Raw genomic sequence first — 27,418 nt, 5'->3', positions numbered from 1 at the left:
CAAAGTGAGAGCTGTGTCCGCATACACGGCACTAAGTCAGAGTAGAGTAGAGCCGCTGATCCTTCGCATCAAAAGGAGCCAGTTGAGGTGGTTTGGCCATCTGATTCAGATCCTCCAGGGAGACTTCCTCTGGAGGTTTTCCGAGCACGTCCGTCTGGGAGGAGACCCCGGGGCAGACCCAGAACTCGCTAGAGGGATTATATATCTCCTCTGGCCTGGGAATGCCTCGGGATCCCCCAGGAAGAGCTGGAAAGCGTTGCTGGGGGGAGGGACGTCTGGAACGACCTGCTTCGCCTGCTGCCTCCGCGACCCGGCCCCGGATAAGCGGAGGAAAATGGATGGATGGATGAAATATTTGTTTAAAATTACAGAAAATTATTGATCATTTTTTAATTCTTGATATCAGTATTTTCTCTGTAGCTTTTTTTATTACTGATTTAAATACAGAAAAAAAATTTTTTAGGGACATGATTCAGTGTTTTGGTTTCATCTTTAATATTTACATATATATTCAACTACTGTCAAATATTTTCTGACTGAAATACAGCAAAAACAGTTTTATAGTCAAACACTGCAGAAAAATTAATGAGCATTTAGAATGTTTTCATGTGAACATTTCTTTAAGGTTTAACGTGTAAATCAGTGCTTTACCTGTGACTGAACAAAACTATAAAATCTGCAGTTAAAGAAGGTTTTTTTTTACTGAACAGACTTTCGCAGCTTTGGGAGCTGGTTTCTACCAGTCTGTATCATAATAATGAGGATGATAATAATAACAACAATAATACTAATAATAGTAATAATAACAATGACAATAATGATAATAATAATAATAATGATGATGATGATAATAATAATAATAATAATAACAATAATAATAATCTTTATAATCCAGTCTCTGAGGGTTGCCCACCATGGCTGAAGATGTGGTCCCAGGCGGTGGCGTGTTGCGTCCACAGGGGGGCGCTGAGGCGGAGCAGCAGCCGGGGGGGCAGGTAGAGCAGAGGAGGGGTGGTGGCCAGCATTCGCTCCACCGCCCAGATGAACTTCTGGGACTCCAGGGAAGGAGACGAGGAGAAAAGACCGATTCGTTCTCCGTAGATCACATGACAGCTGGCTGCAGGTCACAGGAAAAACCAGAGTTCTGCTTCAGAGGAGCCTCAGATAGAAGCAACATGTTCAGCAGCACAACAATAACGTGTTTTTAACGTGTTGCTGATATACTGATGTCTGGTAAAGCCATGGGGGCTGGACATGCTTGTGTGCATGACATGAAAAAAAATATAAACATATATATTTATTCATATGTACACATATATATGTGTGTTTTATTAATGTTTTCATACATATAAAAATACAGAAAAAATGAAAATATAAAGAAAAACTTACTTTAAATCTTCCTTTTTAAACAGTCTTATATGACAACATGTAATTCCATTTTTAAATGCCAGTTTTACTGTTTTTTACTTTTCCATTTTACTTTAGTCATTAAATTCATGCATGTTTTTTTTATTTTATTGATATTTTTGTGTATTAAAAAACTTGAAAAGGAAAAAAGTAATTTAATACTTAAGCACAGTTATGGGTTATTGGTGTTTTATTTCTGTATTAATATATTCACGGTGTTCCATGTGAATTTACCCGATTCATCTAAAGGAAGTATTTTATGAATTTAGGACAGTTTTGTGGACATATTTGAACCGTCTTTCAGTGTTGAAAGAAAACATCTGCTTCTTTAATAATGACACTTTTACAGGTTTTTACAGATATTTTACATCAGACAGTAAATCCACAGAGTGTTTTCAGGACTTCACTGACATTGTCATGTTTTTCAAAAACATAAAATATATGCACATTAAACCATTTTTTAAAACTTTTTTTCGGCAATGCTGTGGTTATTTAGAGATCATTATACATTTGAAACCAAATTTAGAGTAATTTAATTGATTTTTTTCATATATTTTAAAAAAACACAGAGAAAAATATAGAACTTGCATCAAATCTGTAAAAAAAAAAACCTTTTAAATCAGTCTGAAATGAAAAAAATGCTATTAACTTTTAAAAATGTCAGTTTTTCTTTTCATTATTGTTATTTATTTATTCATTTACATTTATACATTTCCATTGTTTTTTAGTATTTTATTTCAATACTTTTACACACTTATGGTTAAGTAGTCATATATAATGGGATTTTATTTGTCATTTTTTAAATATTTTCATGGATATTAAAAATGCAGAAAAATTTAACCACAGAGAAAAACTTATTTAAAAGCTACAAATTAATTTTTCTACTTTTAAACATTCTTACATGAAAAAAAATAACATTTTTAAAAATGTCAATTTTACAGTTACATTTCCAGAGTGTTTTACATTAGTCATTGAATTCAGCGTATGTTTTTGTGATTTTATTAATATTTTTGTATCTTAAAAATTCTATATTTAGTGATGAAGCTGCTGCTTCATCAGTTCAATAAAAAGGAACTATTTGTGAAATTAAAATAAATTTCAAACAAATGTACAGTTTAATATTGTAATTTTACTATATAAACATGTAAATAATGTGTAAAATCAAAGGAAATATTCAGTTAAATGTCAGATATTGTTTTACAGAGTGATCTTCTATGAGCTCCTCAGCTTCGTCTGGAGCTGAGTTTCTCTCCGTTCATCTCCAGATGTTCTGCTCAGACTCACATCCTCAGCTTCACTCTGCTGCTGTTCTTAAAGGCGTCTGCTCTCCTGGACCTCCTTCAGGTGTGAACATTTTAGAATCAGCAGCAGGAGCAGCACTGAGGGAAGCTTTCTGGGTTTGTGTCTGCAGGTTGTGTAATCGTCAGACAGAAGATCTGATGGAAGCTGAATCAGAGTTCATCTGGATCAAACAGACCTGACTGCTGCCTTCTTCTCGCTCCACAGAAAACACACGTGTGTGAATGTTTAGATGCAAACAGAGAAAAGAGAATCATGTCCGACCTTCCAGAGCGAACCTGAACAGGTCCGGACTGGGATCCATGGTGAGGCTCCGCCCCTCCTTCTCCACCCGGACCTGCAGCATCCGGCAGAAATCCCTCGCCACCTCGTCCAGCAGCGGCAGGAAACGCTGCACGGCGCCGCTCATCATCACCTCCTTATTGAGCTGCAGGCGGTCGGACCGCCACTCCTCCCCGTTTCTATGGAGACGATTAAATATTTATCTATCAGAGAAGATGTCTCTGAGAAAAAACACAGATTCTGATTAACCAGACTACCATGATGCTGCCACCACCGTGCTTCACATCATGATGCTGCCACCACCGTGCTTCACATCATGATGCTGCCTCCACCGTGCTTCACATCATGATACTGCCACCACCGTGCTTCACGTCATGATGCTGCCACCACCGTGCTTCACATCATGATGCTGCCTCCACCGTGCTTCACATCATGATGCTGCCACCACCGTGCTTCACATCATGATGCTGCCACCACCGTGCTTCACATCATGATGCTACCTCCACCGTGCTTCACATCATGATGCTGCCACCACCGTGCTTCACATCATGATGCTGCCTCCACCGTGCTTCACATCATGATGCTGCCTCCACCGTGCTTCACATCATGATGCTGCCACCACCGTGCTTCACATCATGATGCTGCCTCCACCGTGCTTCACGTCATGATACTGCCACCACCGTGCTTCACGTCATGATGCTGCCACCACCGTGCTTCACATCATGATGCTGCCTCCACCGTGCTTCACATCATGATGCTGCCACCACCGTGCTTCACATCATGATGCTGCCTCCACCGTGCTTCACATCATGATGCTACCTCCACCGTGCTTCACATCATGATGCTGCCACCACCGTGCTTCACATCATGATGCTGCCTCCACCGTGCTTCACATCATGATGCTACCTCCACCGTGCTTCACATCATGATGCTGCCACCACCGTGCTTCACATCATGATGCTGCCTCCACCGTGCTTCACGTCATGATACTGCCACCACCGTGCTTCACGTCATGATACTGCCACCACCATGCTTTAAATAATGATACTGCCTCCACCATGCTTCACATAATGATACTGCCACCACCATGCTTCCCATCTTGTGGTGAACTCTAGTCCAGATCTAATTTGCAGCATTTGAACATTAGAGCATCCACCATTCTAACTCAGGTTTTCTGCGTCCCTGGTTGCCGGATTGTTGATGATTGTCCCTGGTTGTTTTTTAGAAGCATCATGATGTGTTACCTACTTGAGGAAGACTTCCATGTTTTTTCCGTGTTTTGGCGTGTTTTTTTTCCCATGTTTTGGTGTGTTACCTACTTGAGGAAGACTCCCTTGCTGTGCTGGCGGATCTCACGGTGCGTGGCCCACGGCTGCAGCAACATCCTTCTAGGATGGAGACCTTCAGACTGGAAGAGCTCGGCCACGTCGGCCGGCAGCAGGATGTTGACGCTGCTCAGGGTTCCCACATTCTCCCTGCAGAACCACAAAGAACCACAAAGCTCAGCTGTTAGAGAGCAGGAAATAGGCAGGAGGAGGAGCTGAAGACCTGGTGGTTCCTGTAGATGGTTAGAGGTTATTTGTAGATGGTTAGATGTTATCTGTAGATGGTTAGAGGTTACCTGTAGATGGTTAGACGGTTACCTGTAGATGGTTAGATGTTACCTATAGACGGTTAGATGATTACCTATAGATAGTTAGATGTTACCTATAGATGGTTAGATGTTACCTATAGATAGTTAGATGTTACCTATAGATGGTTAGATGTTACCTATAGATAGTTAGATGTTACCTATAGATAGTTAGATGTTACCTATAGATGTTTACCTATAGATAGTTAGATGTTACCTATAGATGGTTAGATGTTACCTATAGATGGTTAGATGTTACCTATAGATAGTTAGATGTTACCTATAGATAGTTAGATGTTACCTATAGATAGTTAGATGTTACCTATAGATAGTTAGATGTTACCTATAGATGGTTAGATGTTACCTATAGATAGTTAGATGTTACCTATAGATGGTTAGATGTTACCTATAGATAGTTAGATGTTACCTATAGATAGTTAGATGTTACCTATAGATGTTTACCTATAGATAGTTAGATGTTACCTATAGATGGTTAGATGTTACCTATAGATGGTTAGATGTTACCTATAGATGGTTAGATGTTACCTATAGATGGTTAGATGTTACCTATAGATAGTTAGATGTTACCTATAGATAGTTAGATGTTACCTATAGATGTTTACCTATAGATAGTTAGATGTTACCTATAGATGGTTAGATGTTACCTATAGATAGTTAGATGTTACCTATAGATGTTTACCTATAGATGGTTAGATGTTACCTATAGATAGCTAGATGTTACCTATAGATAGTTAGATGTTACCTATAGATGGTTAGATGTTACCTATAGATAGTTAGATGTTACCTATAGATGGTTAGATGTTACCTATAGATAGTTAGATGTTACCTATAGATGGTTAGATGTTACCTATAGATAGTTAGATGTTACCTATAGATGGTTAGATGTTACCTATAGATGGTTAGATGTTACCTATAGATGATTAGATGTTACCTATAGATGATTACCTATAGATAGTTAGATGTTACCTATAGATGGTTAGATGGCTACCTGTAGGTGGTTAGATGGTTACCTATAGATAGATGGTTAGATGGCTACCTGTAGATGGTTAGATGATTATCTATAGATGGTTAGATGTTACCTATAGACGGTTAGATGGTTACCTATAGATAGTTAGATGTTACCTATAGATGGTTAGATGTTACCTATAGATAGTTAGATGTTACCTATAGATGGTTAGATGTTACCTATAGATAGTTAGATGTTACCTATAGATGGTTAGATGTTACCTATAGATGGTTAGATGTTACCTATAGATGATTAGATGTTACCTATAGATGATTACCTATAGATAGTTAGATGTTACCTATAGATGGTTAGATGGCTACCTGTAGGTGGTTAGATGGTTACCTATAGATAGATGGTTAGATGGCTACCTGTAGATGGTTAGATGATTATCTATAGATGGTTAGATGTTACCTATAGACGGTTAGATGGTTACCTATAGATAGTTAGATGATTACCTATAGATGGTTAGATGGCTACCTATAGATGGTTAGATGGCTACTTATCAATGGTTAGATGGTTAGATGTTACCTGTAGATAGTTAGATGTTACCTATAGATGGTTAGATGGTCAGGTAGGTTACCTGTAGATGGGGCCCAGGGCACTGAAGGTTCTCTCCATGTGTTTGTGGAGCTGCCTGAAGCGGTCCTCCTTCCAGAACCGGAGCAGGTTGACCCAGCTGCTGCGTCCGGTGTGAGGGATCTCCTGGAAGCTCCTCACCCGGCCCTTCCCAACATCTCCAACCTTAACTTTGCCGTCCTCCACGGTGGCAGCAACACAAAAACCCCGTTTTACTCCTAATGCCACGGATCTGCAGGCTGGGATTCTCCTCATGGTCCGGAGCTGCTGCTGCCTGGTCCAGGACTGACGAGTTCCCTCCTGCAGCCTCAGCCTTGGATGTTCTTTATCTCTGCGGGACTCCAGATAGCAGGTCAGGATTTATGGTTCTGAGGGCCGGAGGTCAAGAGAAACTCAACACAGAGAGGCCAGAAAAACACCAGCCCAGACTTTATCAGCAGACTGGAGGCTCCGAAAGGTTGTCTGGGGGTTCTGGTGGACTGAATCCATCCAGTAACCCGTCTTCCATACAATGTAAATCCGTAAGGCCTCTATAGCTCGACAGGATGATCTTCTGCCTCTGAGCCACTGGACTGTGGGTTTGTATTCCCGTCTCCCATTATTCTTAAAATCACTCTAGAGTTCAGTTAGTTGTTAAACTCTCCTACACAATAAACTAAACCTGAGCAGCCACAGCTCAACAGCAGAACCATCCACACTGGAGCTATTCTCAATTATTCTGAAAAGTACGTAATAGTCTAAACCAGGAGAGTCAAACTCATTCTGGTTCAGGTTCATCTCCAGTGGAGAGGACCAGTAAAACCAGTAAAACCAGTAAAACCACAGCATAATAACCTTTAAGTAACAACTCCATATTTTTCCTTTGATTTAGTGCATAAAGTGCATTCTGAAAATGTTCACATTTAAGGAATTATCTTTTTACAAAACATTATGAGAAACCTGAAGTTTCTTCAGAGGAATGAATTCCAACAACTTTATGTCTGAACTTCCAGATCACAGAGTGTCTGCAAAGGCACAGAACATTCAGCCGTCTGGAACTGAATCATAGTGCTTTATTTCAATTAAAAAAAACAAGACAAACATTACAAAAATGAGACACAAAAGGACAAAAGTGAGAAACAAAATGAGAAAAAATGAGATGAACAATACAAGCATGACAGAAAAAACACAAAATGACAAAAGTGAGACAAACAACGAAAGTCAGGCATAAAAAGACAAAAAAAGCGAACAAAAACAAGATAAAGTATTACAAAATGAGACACAAAAGAACAAAGAGCAATCTAGCATTTTACTTTCTGATCCAAATGGTCTAGAAATGATTTTAAATTTATAGTTTTACTAATTTACAATCTGCAGGTAATGTCCATCCATCCTCTATCCACCGCTTTATCCTCACTAGGGTCATGGGGGGTGCTGGAGTCTATCCCAGCTGACTCGGGTGAAGGCAGGGGACACCCTGGACAGGTCACCAGTCTGTCACAGGGCTACATATACAGACACACAATCACACTCACATTCACACCTACGGACAATTTAGAGTAACCAATTAACCTCAGCATGTTTTTGGACTGTGGGAGGAAGCCGGAGTACCCGGAGAAAACCCACGCATGCACAGGGAGAACATGCAAACTCCATGCAGAAAGATCCCAGGCCGGGATTTGAACCGGGGATCTTCTTGCTGCAAGGTGAAAGTGCTAACCACTATCCACTGTACAGCCAATCTGCAGTTAATGTCTTCTCTGTAATTTTTACACTTTGAGGACCGGATTGGACCCTCTGGAGGACCACTTTTGGACCACGCGCCTCATGTTGGACACTCCTGGTTTAAACCATTCTGAAAAGTTTTCCGCACAACAGCCTGAACAACAACAGCCTGAACAACAACAACAGCCTGAACAACAACAGCCTGAACAACAACAGCCTGAACAACAGCCTGAACAACAGCAGCCTGAACAACAACAACAGCCTGAACAACAACAACAGCCTGAACAACAGCAGCCTGAACAACAACAACAGCCTGAACAACAGCAGCCTGAACAACAGCCTGAACAACAACAGCCTGAACAACAGCAGCCTGAACAACAGCCTGAACAACAACAGCCTGAACAACAACAGCCTGAACAACAACAACAGCCTGAACAACAGCAGCCTGAACAACAACAACAGCCTGAACAACAACAACAGCCTGAACAACAGCAGCCTGAACAACAACAGCCTGAACAACAACAGCCTGAACAACAGCAGCCTGAACAACAACAGCCTGAACAACAGCAACAGCCTGAACAACAACAGCCTGAACAACAGCCTGAACAACAACAGCCTGAACAACAACAGCCTGAACAACAACAGCCTGAACAACAGCAACAGCCTGAACAACAACAGCCTGAACAACAGCAACAGCCTGAACAACAACAGCCTGAACAACAACAGCCTGAACAGCAGCCTGAACAACAGCAGCCTGAACAACAGCAGCCTGAACAACAACAGCCTGAACAACAGCAGCCTGAACAACAACAGCCTGAACAACAACAGCCTGAACAACAACAACAGCCTGAACAACAACAGCCTGAACAACAACAGCCTGAACAACAGCAACAGCCTGAACAACAACAGCCTGAACAACAACAGCCTGAACAACAGCAGCCTGAACAACAACAGCCTGAACAACAGCAGCCTGAACAACAACAGCCTGAACAACAGCAGCCTGAACAACAGCAGCCTGAACAACAGCAGCCTGAACAACAGCAGCCTGAACAACAACAGCCTGAACAACAACAACAGCCTGAACAACAACAGCCTGAACAACAGCAACAGCCTGAACAACAACAGCCTGAACAACAGCAGCCTGAACAACAACAGCCTGAACAACAACAGCCTGAACAACAACAACAGCCTGAACAACAACAGCCTGAACAACAACAGCCTGAACAACAGCAACAGCCTGAACAACAACAGCCTGAACAACAGCAACAGCCTGAACAACAACAGCCTGAACAACAACAGCCTGAACAACAACAGCCTGAACAACAACAGCCTGAACAACAGCAGCCTGAACAACAACAGCCTGAACAACAGCAGCCTGAACAACAACAGCCTGAACAACAGCAGCCTGAACAACAGCAGCCTGAACAACAGCAGCCTGAACAACAACAGCCTGAACAACAGCAGCCTGAACAACAACAGCCTGAACAACAACAACAGCCTGAACAACAACAGCCTGAACAACAGCAACAGCCTGAACAACAACAGCCTGAACAACAGCAGCCTGAACAACAACAGCCTGAACAACAACAGCCTGAACAACAACAACAGCCTGAACAACAACAGCCTGAACAACAACAGCCTGAACAACAGCAACAGCCTGAACAACAACAGCCTGAACAACAGCAACAGCCTGAACAACAACAGCCTGAACAACAACAGCCTGAACAACAACAGCCTGAACAACAACAGCCTGAACAACAGCAGCCTGAACAACAACAGCCTGAACAACAGCAGCCTGAACAACAACAGCCTGAACAACAGCAGCCTGAACAACAGCAGCCTGAACAACAACAGCCTGAACAACAGCAGCCTGAACAACAACAGCCTGAACAACAACAACAGCCTGAACAACAACAGCCTGAACAACAGCACCCTGAACAACAACAGCCTGAACAACAACAGCCTGAACAACAGCAGCCTGAACAACAACAGCCTGAACAACAGCAGCCTGAACAACAACAGCCTGAACAACAACAGCCTGAACAACAGCAGCCTGAACAACAACAGCCTGAACAACAACAGCCTGAACAACAACAACAGCCTGAACAACAGCCTGAACAACAACAGCCTGAACAACAGCAACAGCCTGAACAACAACAGCCTGAACAACAGCAACAGCCTGAACAACAACAGCCTGAACAACAGCAACAGCCTGAACAACAACAGCCTGAACAACAACAGCCTGAACAACAGCAGCCTGAACAACAGCAGCCTGAACAACAGCAGCCTGAACAACAACAGCCTGAACAACAGCAGCCTGAACAACAGCAGCCTGAACAACAACAGCCTGAACAACAACAGCCTGAACAACAGCAGCCTGAACAACAACAGCCTGAACAACAACAGCCTGAACAACAGCAGCCTGAACAACAACAGCCTGAACAACAGCAGCCTGAACAACAGCAGCCTGAACAACAGCAGCCTGAACAACAACAGCCTGAACAACAGCAGCCTGAACAACAACAGCCTGAACAACAACAGCCTGAACAACAACAGCCTGAACAACAGCAGCCACAGGTTGGGGTCAGTCTGTCCATCCTGAGCCTACTAGAGGTGTTTGAAGATACAATTTGGTGTATTTATAGGGTTCATTGATTATTTTCTTTGAAACTCAGTAACAGTCTCATTTAAAACCTACAACTACTCACCAAAAAAGAAGTAAAAATACCATGATCCAAAGCTGTGGCAGCGTTCCGTCATGAATCCCTCCCAAACCTCTCTTACTGGTACCACAGATTGATGAGGCGTCACTGCTCCTGGCTTCTCTTTGTCTCTCTGTGTTCCCGCTGCAGGAGGCAGATCTAAACCCTGGATCAGTGTTTGAGGTGGAGGAGGCTGATGAACTGACTGGTCCTCCTCACTGAACACCTGTCCTCCTGATCAACCACCTTTTCTCCTCTTCCTTTTTTAACAATTCTCCACAGACTGTCTGACTGAGACTGGAAGAAAAGAAAAAAGGACTTTCTTTAACTGACATGCACACTCCAGCCGGCTTTGATGAGCGCTTCTGTTGTTGTCCTCGTTTACGGCACCAAAAATGTTGTTTCCTCGTCTGAAAAAAATACAAAAATTCAGCAAAAAAATTCCCCAAATTTCTGAATATTTCCAAAACCTTCAGGAAGAAAATTCCAATAATTCCTTAAAAGTTTAACTCAAAAGTTTTATTTTAAAAAAATCCTCCAAATGTGGCAAAAAAATTCTTGTAAATATTTTTTTTTAAATGAGTAAAAATCTTCCAAAAAAATCCTAAAAATATCTAAAGTGATTCCATATAAATCAGTGAAACTTCTAATATTTTCTTAAGAACATTCACATAAAAATCAACCAAAATCCTGAGAAATTCACTGGATTTTAGTTGATTTACAAGATTTTTCTTACCAAATTTGGAGGATTTTTAAAATAAAACTTTTAAGGGAAACTTTTAAGGAATTATTGGAATTTTCTTCCTGAAGGTTTTAGAAATTTTCAGAAATCTGGGGATTTTTTTTTTGCTGAATTTTTTTTCAGACAAGGAAACGATATTTTTTGTGCCATAAACGAGGACAACAGGAGGGTTAAAGGCTGAATCTTAATAAAGAAAGCAATTCTTTGAAAACCTCCTTGAGAAAATAGTCGTTTTCAGGATTAGTCGCTCCCTGCAGATTGTTTTTTTCCCTCCTTTTTAAAAATTCCTTTGTTTGATACAAGATTTTTAATGTTTTAGTAATTTTTAGTTGCGCGTTTTTAATCCATGTTTTGGGACAATGTTGGACTAAATCCATCCACGAGACTGAACGGGACTTAAATATGAAACCCTGAGGTTCCTCCTGGTTCCAGACCTCACATTTAGAACCGTCATTAATTATTTAGACCAGAGTGTCCAACATGAGGCCCGTGGTCCAAAAGCGGTCCTCCAGAGGGTCCAATCCGGCCCTCAAAGTGTAAAAATTACAGAGAAGACATTAACTGCAGATTGTAAATTAGTAAAACTATAAATTTAGAATCATTTCTAGACCATGACAGGTTGTTTGGATCAGAAAGTAAAATACTAGATTGTTCTTGAGTCATTTTGTGTCTCATTTTTGTAATATTTTGTCTTATTTTTGTTGTTATTTTTTGTCTTTTTTACAGTAAATCCTCCATGGTTCAGGTCCAGGTGACTAAATGTTGTGTTCCTTTGTAGACACTCTGATCTGGAAGTTCACAGAGTGTCTACAAATAAATGATAAACTGAGGCTGAATGTGGATGAAACTGAATTTATTTTTATTAACAAACTTCCGGTTGTTCATGATGTTTAGTGAAACCAGTTTGACTCGATGGTTCAGAGCTTCACCAGTAAACCGGCCGCAGAAAAACACCAGTTATAATAATAATACAATTATAGTAACACAATTATAATGATAGAATTATAACAAGGAGCCGTTAGCTGATCAAACCGTTTATTAACCCTAAAATCAACAAACAACACACTTCTTTACCGTAAACGTAGAAAAGGTTTTACTGTGACTTCATGGGAGCGTTCTGGTGAACACAGCTGCCGCAGTTTTACTGTAAAAACAACTCTTTTTTTACAGTGTAGTTTCTTTTAATATCTGATCATTTTCTTCTTCTTCCAGCAGGAAACTAAACACAAACTAAGAGTCTGACAGCGTCTCTGAGTTCATCTGCTGCTGTCCATCCACCGACCAATCAGAGGATTTCTGCTGGGTCACATGACCTTACAGCTCCGTCCGGCCGTCGGCGTCCCGAAGCCGAGGCCTCTGAAGGCGGCCAGCAGGTCGAAGCCGTCGTCCTTGGAGCCGTCAGCATGAATGATCCTGGAAAGATCTCCAGGCAGCGACACCTTCCCTCCCACAGACCTCAGGTGGTTCCTGTCCTTGGAGTTCTGTCAGGAGGAGAAAAAGAAGAAAAAAAAGAGTGACCGTGATGGAAAACAAGGATCTATGAAGAGAAATGAAGCCTCGTTTCATCAACATGCAGCATAAATCAACTGAAAGCAGCAAAAAGAGGAAAACCTTCAACAGGATGAAAAGAAAAATATTAGAATTTAATACAAGAACACAGTCAGACCTGCAGAAACACGTTATGACCTAAAAACACATCATTTACTACATTTATGACCTAAAAACACATCATTTACTACATTTATTACCTAAAAACACATCATTTACTACATTTATCATCTTAAAAACACATCATTTACTACATTTATTACCTAAAATCACATCATTTACTACATTTATTGTAATAAATGTGTTTTCTGCCATTTGAAAAAAGCATATTTAATGAAAAATAGAATGTGTGATAAACAACAGAGGCTCAGAAAGAGTTTTTAGCTTCATTTCATGTAAAAATATTCGTTTTTGTGATAAAAAAGCTGAAAACTTTTATGAGCCATTTCTTATCACACATTAAATATCTTTTTCAAATGAAACGAATACATTTAATTATTACATTTATTACGTAAAAACACATTTTCTGGAAAGATTTTTCTGCTCTTACAGATCTTAAGCTGAGTTTCTGCTCCTAATGAACTTAACAGAAAACCTAAACCGTGTTTCTACGTCGACTATTTAATAAATAATTATTAATAATTATTCTGTCCGAAGGTCGGACAGATATTTGTGATCTTTAGCTGTTCATATTTCATGCATTACATACCATAGCACTTTCATTTTATACAGATCCAATCCTTAGATAGCCACATGATACCACATAAAATCTCTAATGGATATGATGATTAGTTTTTGTGTAATGGGTGGCCAAATGTAGCCGTTTAGAAGTTCCTGATGGATAAAATCACAACTTTGTCATTCTCTGTAACATGCAATTATAAATATAAAGTAAATATTTTCACATTTCTGAGGACTATAGGTCACTGTGAAATGATTCTGAAAATGTCAGATCTCTATCTTTTGTTGTTCAGAAGTTATAGAAGTCTGAAAATGGTCGAAAATTTCAATCTTAATTTTGGCTGCAATAATAGGGTACCCCCTACCTACTTCAAATGGCCATAACTTTGAAACTAATGACAATAAAGCATTCACATTTTGGATTTTCCCATCATATATAATGTACTAAATGTATGTAAAAACCTAACAAAATCTGAGAGGGTCAGGTGGGAACCACTGGTTGAAATGATCCATAGAGAAGAACATCTACAGGATGAGGAGAGAAAACCACCCAAAGTGTCTCCAAATAACACGACAAGTGAGACAGAAAGCAGCAAAAACGAGACACATTCTGAACACAAAGAGACTAAACTGTCTGAAAACAGCCAAAACAAGACACAGAACAAGAGAAAAAAAGACCAGAAACGACAAAAAAAAAAAAAAAAACGAGAAAAAAAAACAGCAGGAAGGAGAGAATCTGAGGCCGACTGCAGGTTTGTTCACTAAATAAAGAAAAGCAGCGTTTTTCTGAGACGTTTCTCTCTGAACAGGAAATAAACGGTTAAGGTTAGGCTCCTACAGACAGTTCACCCCCACCCCTCCACCCACTCGCCTTGGACACTGACATCACCCAGCACCCTTCCCCCTCCCTCTCTCCCTGCCTCACATTCACATACAGCCAGGTACAGAGGGAGCTCTCCAAACTCTGCTAAACAAAGCCAGTGGGCCGGACAACATCAGCCCCAGGGTCCTCAGAGCATGTGCCAGGCAGCTTGCTGGAGTCTTTCAGCACCTCTTTAACCTCTCCCTGAGGTTGATGAAGGTGTCCAACCTGTGGAAGACCTCCTGCATCGTCCCGTACCTAAGAAAGGACGTCCCAGCGCTCTCAATGACTACAGACCTGTGGCACTGACGTCGCATGTCATGAAGACCTTTGAGAGGCTGGTTCTTCAACACCTGAGGACTCTGCTCTCTGCTTTCTTGGACCCCCTGCAGTTTGCATACCAGCAGCACATCGGCGTGGAGGATGCTATCATCTTCCTCACCCACAGGGCCCTGACACATCTGGAGAGGCCTGTGGGCACCATGAGAGTCATGTTCTTTGACTCTCCAGTGCTTTCAACACCATCAGGCCCTGCCTCCTGGGGGAGAAGCTGCTGGAGATGCAACTGCACCCCGACACCACAGCTTGGATCCTGGACTACCTCACAGGCCGGCCTCAGTATGTCAGGGTGTACGGCTGCATCTCTGAGGTGGTTACAAGCAGCACAGGAGTACCCCAAGGAACCGTCCTGGCACCCTTCCTCTTCACCCTCTTCACCTCTGATTTCCGGTTCAGCTCTGGTTCCTGTCACCTCCAGAAGTTTTCCGATGACTCCTCCATTGTTGGATGCATTACTGATGATGACGAGGGGGAGTACAGAGGACTGATTGAGAGCTTCATCACGTGGTGTGACAGCAACAACCTGAAGCTCAACATCAGCAAAACCAAGGAGGTGGATGTGGACTACCGGAGGAGCAGGAGGTCCCCTGCCCCCATCATCATCCAGGGGGAGGAAGTGGAGAGGGTGGACTCATATCGGTACCTTGGGGTCCACATCAACAATAAACTGGACTGGTCCGACAACACGGACGCCCTCTTCAGGAAGGGACAGAGCAGGTTGTTCTTCCTGAGGAGACTCAGGTCGTTTGGCGTCTGCAGCAGGCTCCTGCACTGACCCCCCTGTAATCACTGTACATAACTCCTGTTGATTACTGTATTTAACTCTTGTTACCCTCACACTGTCACTTTACCTCACTGCACTGCATAGCTCAGTTGTCCTGGATGACACTTTTTCACATTGTGAATACCTCATACTGTTTGCTGCTACTGGTCAGTTTATTGTTTCCCCTTTTTGTTTTGTTTATTATATGCTCCCCTCGTATCCTTGTACTTGCCCTGTGCTGCTGCAATACCTAAATTTTCCCTCTCTGGCTCAATAAAGGATTATCTTATCTTATCTTAAAGTGTGACAAACAGCAGTAAAAGCTGAGTTATTAGACTTAGTTTACCTCAGACAGCTGGTATTTCCTCCTGAAGTGAGCTCTCATGGCGGCTCGTTCAGCATTTTTCTGAACGTTCGTCGCTTCACGGAGCTTCCTGCAAACACAGCAGGTAAAAGACACACCTGAGACTCAGAATAAACATTAAAACCACACCTGAGATCCTGCACATAAAAACTAAAAACTTGAATCTATCAGTTGATTTCTGTCCAGTTTTTTGGTTCTTCACAGCATTTCAGAGAAAAATCTTGTATTTTTTTCCTTTATTTACATTTACTTCATCTAATAACAGCCAGAGGTAGAAGTCCGGGTGAATCTGTCAACATAATTTAAGAAAAATATTAAAATAATCAGAATATTGACCGAGAAGAAAACACTGAGTTTTAAAGGTGAGTCACATTTTCAGGAAGTTCTTTCACAGATTTAAGATTCGACACAAAACTCTCATAAAATACGACGAGTTTTAATGAAGGAAGTCAACATAGTATCATAGAAAATCTAAAAATTAACAGAATTTTCTCTAATTCCATAAAATAATGTCATTAATTAGAACGGTCAGATTTTTCTGTACAGCATTTTATGGTAAAAATCTACTTTTTCCTCATTTATCTGTCCAGTCATATATAGCTTGAAAATAACTTATTTTACAGATTTAAGATTTCACAAAGAGAATTTAATTAAATATGATGAGTCATGATAAAGAAAGTCAACATATTTAACAAAAAGTGTGAAAATATATGGAATGTCTTTGGTAGAAATAGACCCTTTATTTATATTTCTCTGCAGCTACACATCTGAAACATAACCTTAAATAATACAAATTTAATATTAGTTTGTGTAAAATCCATGTCATATCTAATTAAATATGATGAGTCATGATAAAGAAAGTCAACATATTTAACAAAAAGTGTGAAAATATATGGAATGTCTTTGGTAGAAATAGATCCTTTATTTATATTTCTCTGCAGCTACACATCTGAAACATAACCTTAAATAATACAAATTTAATATTAGTTTGTGTAAAATCCATGTCATATCTAATTAAATATGATGAGTCATGATAAAGAAAGTCAACACATTTAACAGAAAGTGTTCAAATTTTAGATTCTTATGGGTTAACTCAGAGGAAAACATCTTTCATTATCTGCAGCTAAACTATTAGAAGATTTTACATAAAATACATCCAATTATCTAATAAAGTTTGATGAGTCATGATAAAGAACGACTGTGATAAACAACATATTTAACAATAATAGAAGAATAAACAAAAAATGTACAACTTCCCTCAGAAAAAATGCTAAAAATACATATATTTTAATACTTTGTTAAATATGTTGACTTTCTTTATCATGACTCATCATATTTTACTCGGTAATTAGACAGATTTTATGTAAAATCAGATTAAATTTGAATTATTAAAGATCTACACGTGTAGCTGCAGACAAATACAAGCAAGTATGAACAAAACAAGAACTATTTCTACGATATTTAATCATTGAGTGACAGAAATGACATTCGAAAACTTTTTGTTAAATGTGTTGCTTTTCTTTATCATGACTCATCATATTTTCTAGATAATTAAGTGGCTTTTATGTAAAATCTTATTAAATTTGTATTATTAAAGATCTATATGTGTAGCTGCAGATAAATAGAAACAAATGAACTATTGATAAGATAGAAATGATGTGAATTTGAACACTTTCTGTTAAATAAGTTGTTTATCACAGTTGTTCTTTATCCTGACTCGTCATATTTGATTAAATTCTGTTTGTACAATGTTGAACTATCACTCCATCCCTAAATATAGTAGAAACAGTTCCCTTACCTCTATTCATCTGCAGCTACACACAAACATATACATATATATTTGGAACAGCCTCAAATACAAGATTTTACATAAAATCCATCTAATTATCCAACAAAATATGATGAGTCATGATACAGAAACTGAACATACTTTCATGAAATTGTTAGAATTTACCCATTTTTGACTAAATAAATATGGCGTTATTTCAACAGTTAGAAACGTCCTTACTGTTGAAATAAAACCTTTTTTTTCCACTGATGTTAACATTAAATGAATCCAGTCTAGTTGAACACATTCTGGACAAATGATGGATCATTCTGGGTGATTCTGAGTTCATCAGGAGGATTCTTCTTCCAAAGCATCTTAGACAGTATTTAGCTGATTCTGGAAACAATTCAAGGCATTTAGGGCCATTTTGAGTCCATTTATGCAAATTTAAAAGCATTTTAAACAGATTTAAACTCATTTTAGGCACGTTTCAGGTCATTTTGGGCAAATTAGACTCTGTTACGCATATTTTTGACTCATTTTGGACGGGTTTCAAAGCATTTCAGACACTTTTTGACTCATTTTGGACAATTTTCAGGTAATTTTGAAAAGGTTTTGGGTTATTTGGGGCACTTTTAACTCCATTTTCACAGCTTTTGAGCATTCCTACATAGTTAATGTGGTAAATGACTGTTCTAGCTGGAAATGTTTCATGGAATATCTCCATAGGGGTACAGAGCAACCATCACTCCTGTGTTCTAATGCTACATTGTGTTAGCTAATGGTGCTGAAAGGCTCATTGATGGTTAGAAAACCCTTGTAGTTATGTTAGCACATGGATGAAAGAGGAAAACATGGAATTGTCTGGGTGAGCCCAAACTGTTGAAGATTTTTACTGTTTTTTAAATATATCTTACTATATTTTTGCCATGTTTGTTACCGTATTTTTACCGAATCTTTTACTGTATTTTAATACATTTTACTCTGTTTTTACTGTATTTTTACTACATTTTACAGTTTTTACTGTATTTTACTGGACTTTTAACAGCTCTTGTGCAGTGATACCAGCACATGAATCTAGTTTTTGTCTGTCTCACCCCAGACTGTTGAACATCCATGTACGTTTCTTCTCTTTTTGGGGGGGGGGGGGGGGGGTTCTGAGTCCTGATGCTGGACTTTCTCTACTTGCCTCTCCTTGTCCAGGTCGGCCTGGTAGGACCGGACCAGCGGCTGATCTCTGCTCTGAGGAACCTTCCTGGTTCCTGCTCGTCCTCCGGCTCCTCTCCGACTCCGGCTGCTCCTCCGTTTGGAAGCGGACTTGCCGTCCTTCACCCCCGACACGCAGCTGCTCAGCTTCCTGATGGGCGTCCTCAGAGACTTCTTCACCCTCACCACGGTATCCATGACGACGGCGGCGGCTACTTCCTGGACGGATGACGGCGTTCTCCTTCGCTCATGTTGCCTCAGTGAGCCATAACTCAGAGCTGCCAAGGACAAGGACGCTTTGTGTCCACTAAAGGTTACAAACACATGAATCAGAGGAAGCCTGACAAGGACGCTTCAGCCCCACATGTTTCTGTCTGCAGGATGAAGCTCAAACACAAGAAGCAAAGCTGAGACCCCGGCAGCAGGAGATGTTTCTGCTCCACGCTTCGTGCAGATTAGCCCTGAGAGGACTTAACGAGGGGAATCTCGTTAGCCGGGGCAGGTGAAGCAGCGATGACTCACGTGTTGCTGCTGCAGATTTAAAGCTGAGTGAATCCACAGACCTGACATCAGCGCTTATTTTAGACTCTTAGAGCATTTAGTCTGCTTAAGTCACCGAGGAGGACGATGAAGGGAAAGCACGTCAAAAACACAGCAACAAAGGGACCAAAATGCATGAAAACCTAAACAGAAGCACACAAAAGCACCAGAAAACTGGACATGAACACACAAATGTGTCACAAACCTGAAGATCGATGCTTTAAAGTGTCAAAACCCACAAAAGTCTAAAAAATCTGAACATGAAAACACCAAAATGTCAAAAACACTGCAAAAGAAAAACAGGTTAACGACACAAACTGTTCAACAACCTGAATATGAATCACAAAAGCCTTGAAATTAAAGCATCAAAATGCCAAAAAAATATTATTAATGGGCATGGTCTCATAAACTAACACATAATTAATATTAAGGCATAAAAGTAGAAATAAACCTGGATATTAGTGCACATCAGTGGAAAGAAAGCAGATATTAATACAGAAAAATACAAAAAACACACAGACCCAAAATATTAAAACACAAAACTGCATAAAAACACAAATATTAACACAAAAGTGTCAAAAACGTGAGTATGAATGCACCAAACCATCAATAACCTGGATGTTACTGGAAAAAAGGATCAAAAACTGGAATATTAACAGCTAAACGCATAAAAACAGACATTTACCGTTTTTAAAGCATTTATTCCAGGACAAAGCAGTCCTGAGGCTTTTCCAGTTGTTTCCACTTAGATGCAGTTCTGACACAGAGCCAGCAGATGGCGCTCTTCTGCTTGTCAGATGTTTGGAAGCAGCAGGAAGTGGTTCACTGCTTCATCAAGCTTCCATTTCACCTGTTTACTGACGTCATATTAACACTAAATGAGGCCATAAATTAAGTCAGTCTGCACAGATAATTAAAATAATAATACCAATAAAAGCAAGAAAAAATGTGGATAATGTTCATTTTTTGCAAGAAATGTTTCAGAAAAGTGTTGATAATTAACATTTTTAGCTCCTTAACGAGACAAAACCACAAACTACAGCAACATTCAACCATGCTAACGTTGGATTCTTCATGTCTGGACCTTTTCTGAGGAGATCAACTGTCAGACTGCAAACAAACCAGCAGCTTAGGGAGAGAATATTTATTTCAATGGATGATATCAGCAGAAACGGTAGAATCCAGCTTCTGCTCATTTATTGTGTTTATTAGCAGATTAACATGAAGCCCAATCACAAGTTTGTGGACAGTCTGGAAACAAAAGCAACAAAATGACACATCACCATGTGAGATGAATAAAATGATCAGATTTCCCCAGAAAACACAAATACAACATAGTCTGTACATAGATCTCTGTCAAAGAAACATGAAGCACATTGGAATAGAAAGCTGAGTTTTCCATCACCTCAGCTGTTCCTTAGGACCTGAGATGGGAGTTCTAGTGTTGTTGTACCAAAAATTATAACTGTTTTGGTAACAATCTAATGCCCAAGATTTGTTATTATGTCCAAATAAACATTCAGCCCCACTTCCTGCTCTGCTGATGTTCTTGTATGAAACTGATACAAAAACTCCTCCTAGTCCTCCTAGTCCTTCTAGTCCTCCTCTCCACTCCACCTCCCAGTAACAACGTCCAGTCAGACTCTCTCTACTCAGAACCTGATAATAATCAGTGAATCTGTCTGGATGATCAGGATAAGACTGTTGTTGACCCATAAATGTTACTTTTCTGTTCCCTTCAGATAATAACAGTTTTCTGTTTGCTGTGTTTGGATCCAGAGTGATTTGACGTGAATATCTCATGAATCCAGCTCTGGTCTTTGGTTCTGGTCCTGGTTCTGGTTCTGACAGTAAAACGTCTGGCTGAGTGAGTGTCAGTGAGATGTTTGTCCAGGTGTCCTTCAGAACGTCCTCTACTTTACCTCTGAGCTCTTTCACAGCTGCTGTCACGTCCTCAAAGTGTCTCAGAGGACGGATGCTGATGCTGGATGAGTGTGTGGACTCACTGAGTGCTGACACTGAGGGGTAGTTGTGGAGAAACTGGCTGTGATCTGGTGTATCTGAGAGCTGCTTCAGCTCAGCCTCTTTCCTCTCCAGATCCCTGATCTCCTGCTGCAGCTTCTCCTTGAGCTCTTTGACTCGACTCTCTTGGGTCTTCTGCTGGGATCTGATCTGCTGCTCCACCTCAGAGCTTCTGTTCTGGATCAGATGGATCATCTGGGTGAACATCTCCTCACTGTCCTCCACTGTTTTATCAGCAGAGACCTTGATGTCCTTCAGCTCCTGTTGAAGCAGCTTCACATCTTTCCGTCTGTCCTGGATTCTCTGCTGGATGTTCAGTCGACTCACCTCCAGCTTCTTCTGCCTCTCAGTCCTTTCTGCTGCAGCTGAGACCGTGTCGTGGCCTTTATGTTGGTCCACAGAGCAGAGATAACAGATAGACTGCTGATCAGTACGACAGAACATCTTCTTCACCTCATCATGACGAGAGCAGATGTTCTCCTGGAGGTTCTTGGAGGGCTCCACCAGCTGGTGTTTCTTAAAAGTTGGAGACTCATAGTGAGGCTGAAGGTGATTCTCACAGAAAGAAGCCAAACAGAACAAACAGGACTTGAAGGCTTTCAGTTTTCTACCAGAACAGTCATCACAGGCCACATCTTCAGGTCCAGCATAGCAGTGATCAGCAGCAGCAGCTTGGAGTCCAGTCTTCTTCAGCTGCTCCACTAAAGCTGCTAACATGGTGTTTTTCTCCAGGTCAGGCCTCGCTGTGAAAGTCTTCCTGCACTGAGGGCAGCTGTAGATTCTCTTCTGGTCCTCTCCATCCCAGTGGGCTTTAATACACTTCATACAGTAGCTGTGTCCACAGGAAGTAGTGACCGGATCCTTCAGGAGATCCAGACAGATGCAACAAGAGAAGGTTTCTCGGTCCAGCTGAACTCCTTTCTGAGCCATTCCTCCTCTCACTACCAGCGACTGTGTGACTTTCACTTCCTCCTTCCTGAAACTAGTCTGAGCTGTGGGGCCTGTTTCACGAAGCAGGTTCAAGAAACTCTGAGTTTCTTCCGCAACTCTGAGTTGATCTACTCTGAGATAGAAAACTGAGTTTTTTGGTTTCACAACAGCTGGTTTGAGTTGGTTTAATTAACTTGGAGTAGTTTGACCCGGAGTTACGCACGTGCACCGCAAGTCTGAAAAGACAGCATCAATGGAACCCCGATTCGACGAGTCACCATGGAAACGGGGAAGCGAAAGGCTGCGTTTTTGAACTGGAAGTTTTTAACGCGCTCATATGGAGAGTTTGAACACGTTTTTAGAAAGAAGTGCAACACCGCTGCAGCTGCAAAAGAGAGAGAGACGGCGTGGAGAACAGCCCGGATCAATGCGTAAGTTTAAATGTAGTCCTTTGTCATCGTAATAATATTACAGGGAATAACTGTCTGAATGGTAGAATATTAAGTTATTTCATTTAGGTGAAATCCCGACGGGGCAGCAGCTTAAGATGAAATATAAAAACATTGTTCAAACAGGTCAGACCTCGGCATTATCTCATGGAGGTCCTTCATGTTGATCATGTTTTACATTGTAAAGTAGCCTAAATATTAAGTGGCTGTTTGACTGTGCAGTTGTTTTATCCACACATAGCCTAAATGTCTGCATCCATATCATGTCCTGTTAAATAATTAAGACTATTTAAACTAACATAGACTTCTGCTCAGCCAACAGAAAGAGATGCCTGTAAAATGGTGGAATAAAAGGGTGTGTGTCTCTCTCTTTTGGCTCCTTCACACCACAACAGACCTTGTAACTGTAAGTAGTCAACACTCCACAGATTTCTCCAAATGGTAGTTTAAGTTTACTGAAACATGTCACTGATCTAGGATGAAGAGGATGAAACTGTGTCTGCTGCCTTTACAGAGGGGGATCCAGAAAGGCATACAGAGCTATGTTACTGATAGTTCTCTTCTCATTCACATTTTGGGTGGAATATAGAGTGTGACATTTAGCCTACACTGAAGTATTGCACATTCTCATCTTTTTAACAGAGCATGGCTGGACAGCAGCAGGATGGTTCCTCAGCTTCCACTGCACAGACTGACACAGTGAGATGGATGTTCAGGAAACACCAGAGCTTCATTCTGTGGAATTCATGTGCAACTGTATCATTGAATGTCCTCTATGTATTCCCAGTTATCAGTAAAACAGATTTACAAACTGTATTTGCTGAGAAAAATCCAAAAAACAGATTAGGAGGGCAGATCTGGAAATAGAAATACTGGAGCACAAGTTAGAGGTGGTGATGGTCACAGGTGAATTATGTTAACTACTGGAACATGAACTGAACTATCTTTTATTTGTAGGAAATAAAGAAGAGCAAATGAAATGTGTATCATGTCTTTATTTGCTGTGGTGGTGATGATGGTGACTTAAACTCTAAAGTGATTCTTGCATACGGTGTCTCTGACTGCTCTGCTGTCCTGGATAGCTGCAGGTGGATGGGCTCATCATCTGGGTCTTCAGTTTGTAGGGCAGGGTGTTGCTCTCCTCTAATAGTGGTAATATTATGAAGAACAACACATGCCACAGTAATATCACAGGCCCTCTCAGGGGTCACCCTGAGGAGACGTAGGCTCTGGAAACGGGCTTTCAGCAGGCCTATGGTCATCTCCACCCGGGCTCTGGTCCTGCAGTGAGTCCGGTTGAAGTTCTGTTGGGGGCCTGGTTCAGGGTCAGGGTATGAGGTCATCAGCCTGGGTTGTCATGGTAACCCCTGTCACCCAGCAGAAGGCCATCAAACTCTCCTGTAATGTATAGTGGATACATCAGAGTATATTAAAGGAGGGAGACAAGAGAATTCTATTGTGAAAGTCTTTATGCTGCTGACCACGCTGCAGTCTGTTGCTCAGGTTAGACTCTCCATAAATCCTGGAGTCATGAACAGACCCAGACCACGTGGCCTCCACATTAGAAATGATTAGAAATGATTCCACATGATTTAATCTAAAGATGGTATGGTCCAATGGGAGGGGCCTAGCCTTTAAATGGAGGGGATCTCCACTGCCCAGTCAGTCAGGGAAGGGCTGTGATGCTGAGTAGACCTGTTGATTAATATGTAATTTTTTTTCTTTTCCCCTCCATTGCCTTGTTTGCCTTAATTGCTCTTGTATACCTGACTTATATTTGAGGAGCAATAAAAATCTACATTTTTTTCATCTAAAGGACATGATGCTGCCATTTTTCTTTTACATTTTGAGGTATAGCTACACCACTTTTCCAGTCAGCCTTTCGATCTACTGCCCTCACTTGTGATTAGAGTGTGACATTTTGTGGCAGTGGTGGGATGGCCACCCGACAGGTTCCCAGAGGGGGGAAAAGGAAGAATACAAACCAGGAGCAGGACAATCAAACTTAGAACAGATCCTGAACCACCTGAACCAGATGCCGAGGGTGGAGAATGGGAGCCCGATGAGGAGGAGGGCTCTTAATCCCGTCCTCCCCATGCAACGCCACAGCAGGAGATGGTTGAGCTGCTGCGTCAGTTTATGGGTGCTCAGAGGGACAGGGAGGAAGCACTCTTAGGAGAGCTCCGAGACCTGCGAACAGCCATCCAAGCTGACAATCAATCGCCTACACCAGCAGCCCGTTCCAGTGCAGGAAGTGTTGTCTCCTTGCTAGGACTTCTCACAACTTTTAACACCCTACAGCAGTCACCAGTAGCACCTACAACAGCACCACAGTCATCAACAGCACCAGTACTGCAGCGGCAGCCACCGGCACCAGCTCCACGGAAGGACCCCAAGTTGCTTCCATTCCAGTGTGTTGAGGACATTGAAAACTACCTCCTCCGCTTTGAGTGGATTGCCAAAACTTGGGCATAGCCAGAGACTGAGTGGGCCTACAGACTTGTGCCATTGCTGACAGGTAAGGCATTGGAGGCCTATTCTGCCATTGATGAAGAGCTGTCTGACTCCTACCCAGACCTTAAACAAGCCCTGCTGGCCAAGTTTGATATTTCTACTGAGACCTATCGTCAACGATTCAGAGATCCAGCTGTACCTCCAGGAGAAGCGCCGACCGAAACCTACCAACGCTTGAAAGGCCTGTATCGACGGTGGGTCAAGCCAGACCAAGCCAGCGTGGAGGAAATTGGGGAAGCCATCGTGTTGGAGCAGCTGCTGAGAGTGTTTCCACCCGACATCCGTATGTGGGCCAAGGAGCGAGAGCCTACCACCGGCTTAGAGGCAGTGAAGCTTGCAACCCCGTATGTTAACGCCCGAAGACCAGTACTGTCCAGGTCCCATCAGCGCCAGCCAAACCAAGGACAAGGGGACAGCAGACAACGAGGTCAGAAGTTTATGAACTATGGGACTCAGGGGAGTGTGGGGGTCAGCAGAGGTGGTCAGCATGCTAGTCAGGGCACTGGGGGGGCTAGTAGATATGGGCAACAGGCTAGTACTAGTCGTGGGGAAATCATTTGTTACTAATGCCAGCAACCCGGCCACAAGGCCTCAGACTGCCCTCTTAAAAAGCCTAAACTTTCTGGTTACTGCTATGTTCCTGGCAGAGAGATGGGTGAAGAACCAGGTACCATACACTCAGAAGATGCCTCATTTTATCCAGTTACAGTTAATGGGGTACAGATGTTGGCTTTGTTAGACAATGGGAGTTCCATGTCACCAGTTAAGAAATGTTATCTGCCAGACAGTGGTGTTGACTATGGGAACAAAGCTGATATTGAATGTGTTCATGGGGACCAGAAACCTACCCCACATCGGAGGTTACCGTAGTTGTAGATTGGCAGGCATTTTTGCTAAAAGTGGGGGTTATTGATTATTTGTCCGTTGATTGCATCCTGGGGAGGGATTTGCCAATCTTGCAAGACCTAATTGTGGGAAAACCACCAAAAGCAGGATTGTGTGCTATGGTAACAAGGTCCCAGGTTAAAGCTGGCCTGGAGCCCCTCCCAGATCTTGCTGATGATCTGTGTGAGGGTGGTTCCAAGGGCCCAAGAAAATCACGGCGACTTCGTCGCATTGACAGAATGCAAGGCACCCCCACCAAGGTAGAAACCTATCCTGAGCCTGTGAGTGTTGATTGGGACATTCCCAATGATATAACCCAGTTGCAAATGTCTGATCCTACTAGGTCTTTCTTGTATAAGCAGATTGAGGATGGGGCGGGGAAACAAGACTCTGGTCCAAGGTTTATGGTTGAAAATGATATTTTATATGCAATAGGGGATGCAGGTAAGCGCTTGGTGGTACCAACCAGTTGTAGAGCTCTTGTCTTACATCTGGCACACACAGTATCATGGGCCGGCCATTTAGGGCAGCAGAAGACCTACATGAGGTTAGGATCACGGTTTTACTGGCCAACAATGTTTAATGATGTCAAACATTTTTGCACCACATGTCCAGAATGTCAGGTGTCAAGTGGGGCCTAGTTATTTGAGATCCCAGGAGCAACCACTACCTAAATAAAAGCTTTAAGCAAACAAATGAAAAGTTAAAATGAGAAACTATATAAGTTAACCACATGATTATGCTTATGCTTGATGCAAGAATGATTTTAATAGGCTGATATATATTCTGAAAATGATGATTGCTATAGAAGAGAATGATTTAAAATGATTATTATGTGTTTAACAATATGGAGTATGATTATAAGAAGTGACTCAGTGTAACTAAATGAGTTTTGAATTGAAGTAATCTGTGCTGTTCTGAGCTGTGTGCAGGGCAAAAAGCAGAAGTCACCATGACACTGCAGAAAGGAGGACATTGAGGAAGTTCTGTGGCCAAATATGGTCTTGGCAACATGTCTCAAGCAATGTGTGTGTGTGTGTTAACAACGGAAGGTGGATGCTGTGTATTTGCTGGAAAAAACATGATTTCTGTGTAACTGATGTATGTGATTACAAGAGTTAGACGGTGTCTAAACCTTATGACTTGGGCAACTAAGCGTACAGATAATGTGTGTGTAT

The 27,418-nt window shown here is 41.5% G+C and overlaps 2 protein-coding genes and 2 long non-coding RNA genes across 4 annotated transcripts in view; 1 reads left to right on the top strand and 3 right to left on the bottom strand.

Annotated features, from left to right (window-relative positions):
* LOC110961637 (cytochrome P450 11B, mitochondrial) overlaps nucleotides 1-19,770 on the bottom strand; it is a 28,317-nt gene extending 8,547 nt beyond the window's left edge. Inside the window, 7 exon segments of the mRNA XM_051956523.1 lie at nucleotides 914-1,117; nucleotides 2,971-3,167; nucleotides 4,308-4,463; nucleotides 6,226-6,569; nucleotides 12,677-12,850; nucleotides 15,909-15,992; nucleotides 18,880-19,770. Coding sequence (XP_051812483.1) covers nucleotides 914-1,117; nucleotides 2,971-3,167; nucleotides 4,308-4,463; nucleotides 6,226-6,569; nucleotides 12,677-12,850; nucleotides 15,909-15,992; nucleotides 18,880-19,098 — 1,378 coding nt within the window. The 5' untranslated portion in view covers nucleotides 19,099-19,770.
* An 825-nt stretch (nucleotides 19,771-20,595) lies between these two features.
* LOC127536583 (tripartite motif-containing protein 16-like) lies at nucleotides 20,596-22,479 on the bottom strand. Its single transcript, XM_051957376.1, has one exon. The coding sequence runs from the start codon at nucleotides 22,390-22,392 to the stop codon at nucleotides 20,842-20,844; it is 1,551 nt and encodes a 516-aa protein (XP_051813336.1). The 5' UTR covers nucleotides 22,393-22,479; the 3' UTR covers nucleotides 20,596-20,841.
* Nucleotides 22,480-22,629: 150 nt separating this feature from the next.
* LOC127536476 (uncharacterized) lies at nucleotides 22,630-23,821 on the top strand. Its single transcript, XR_007945470.1, has 2 exons — nucleotides 22,630-22,823; nucleotides 23,484-23,821. It is a non-coding gene; the product is annotated as an uncharacterized LOC127536476 (long non-coding RNA).
* Nucleotides 23,817-24,410, bottom strand: LOC127536588 (uncharacterized). The gene is made up of 2 exons (XR_007945649.1): nucleotides 24,323-24,410; nucleotides 23,817-24,239 (listed from the first exon to the last, which is right to left on the bottom strand). It is a non-coding gene; the product is annotated as an uncharacterized LOC127536588 (long non-coding RNA).
* Between the last annotated feature and the right edge of the window lie 3,008 nt (nucleotides 24,411-27,418).

This window comes from Acanthochromis polyacanthus, chromosome 12 (genome assembly GCF_021347895.1).
Source record: "Acanthochromis polyacanthus isolate Apoly-LR-REF ecotype Palm Island chromosome 12, KAUST_Apoly_ChrSc, whole genome shotgun sequence".
In the NCBI taxonomy this organism is placed as follows: domain Eukaryota; kingdom Metazoa; phylum Chordata; class Actinopteri; family Pomacentridae; genus Acanthochromis; species Acanthochromis polyacanthus.
The sequence above is the reverse complement of the archived record's forward strand: the minus strand, read 5'-3'. Positions and strand labels throughout refer to the sequence as shown.

What these genes read in the sequence shown, in the direction of transcription:
- LOC127536583 (XM_051957376.1), bottom strand. Translation starts at nt 22,392, where the DNA reads ATGGCTCAGAAAGGAGTTCAGCTGGACCGAGAAACCTTCTCTTGTTGC.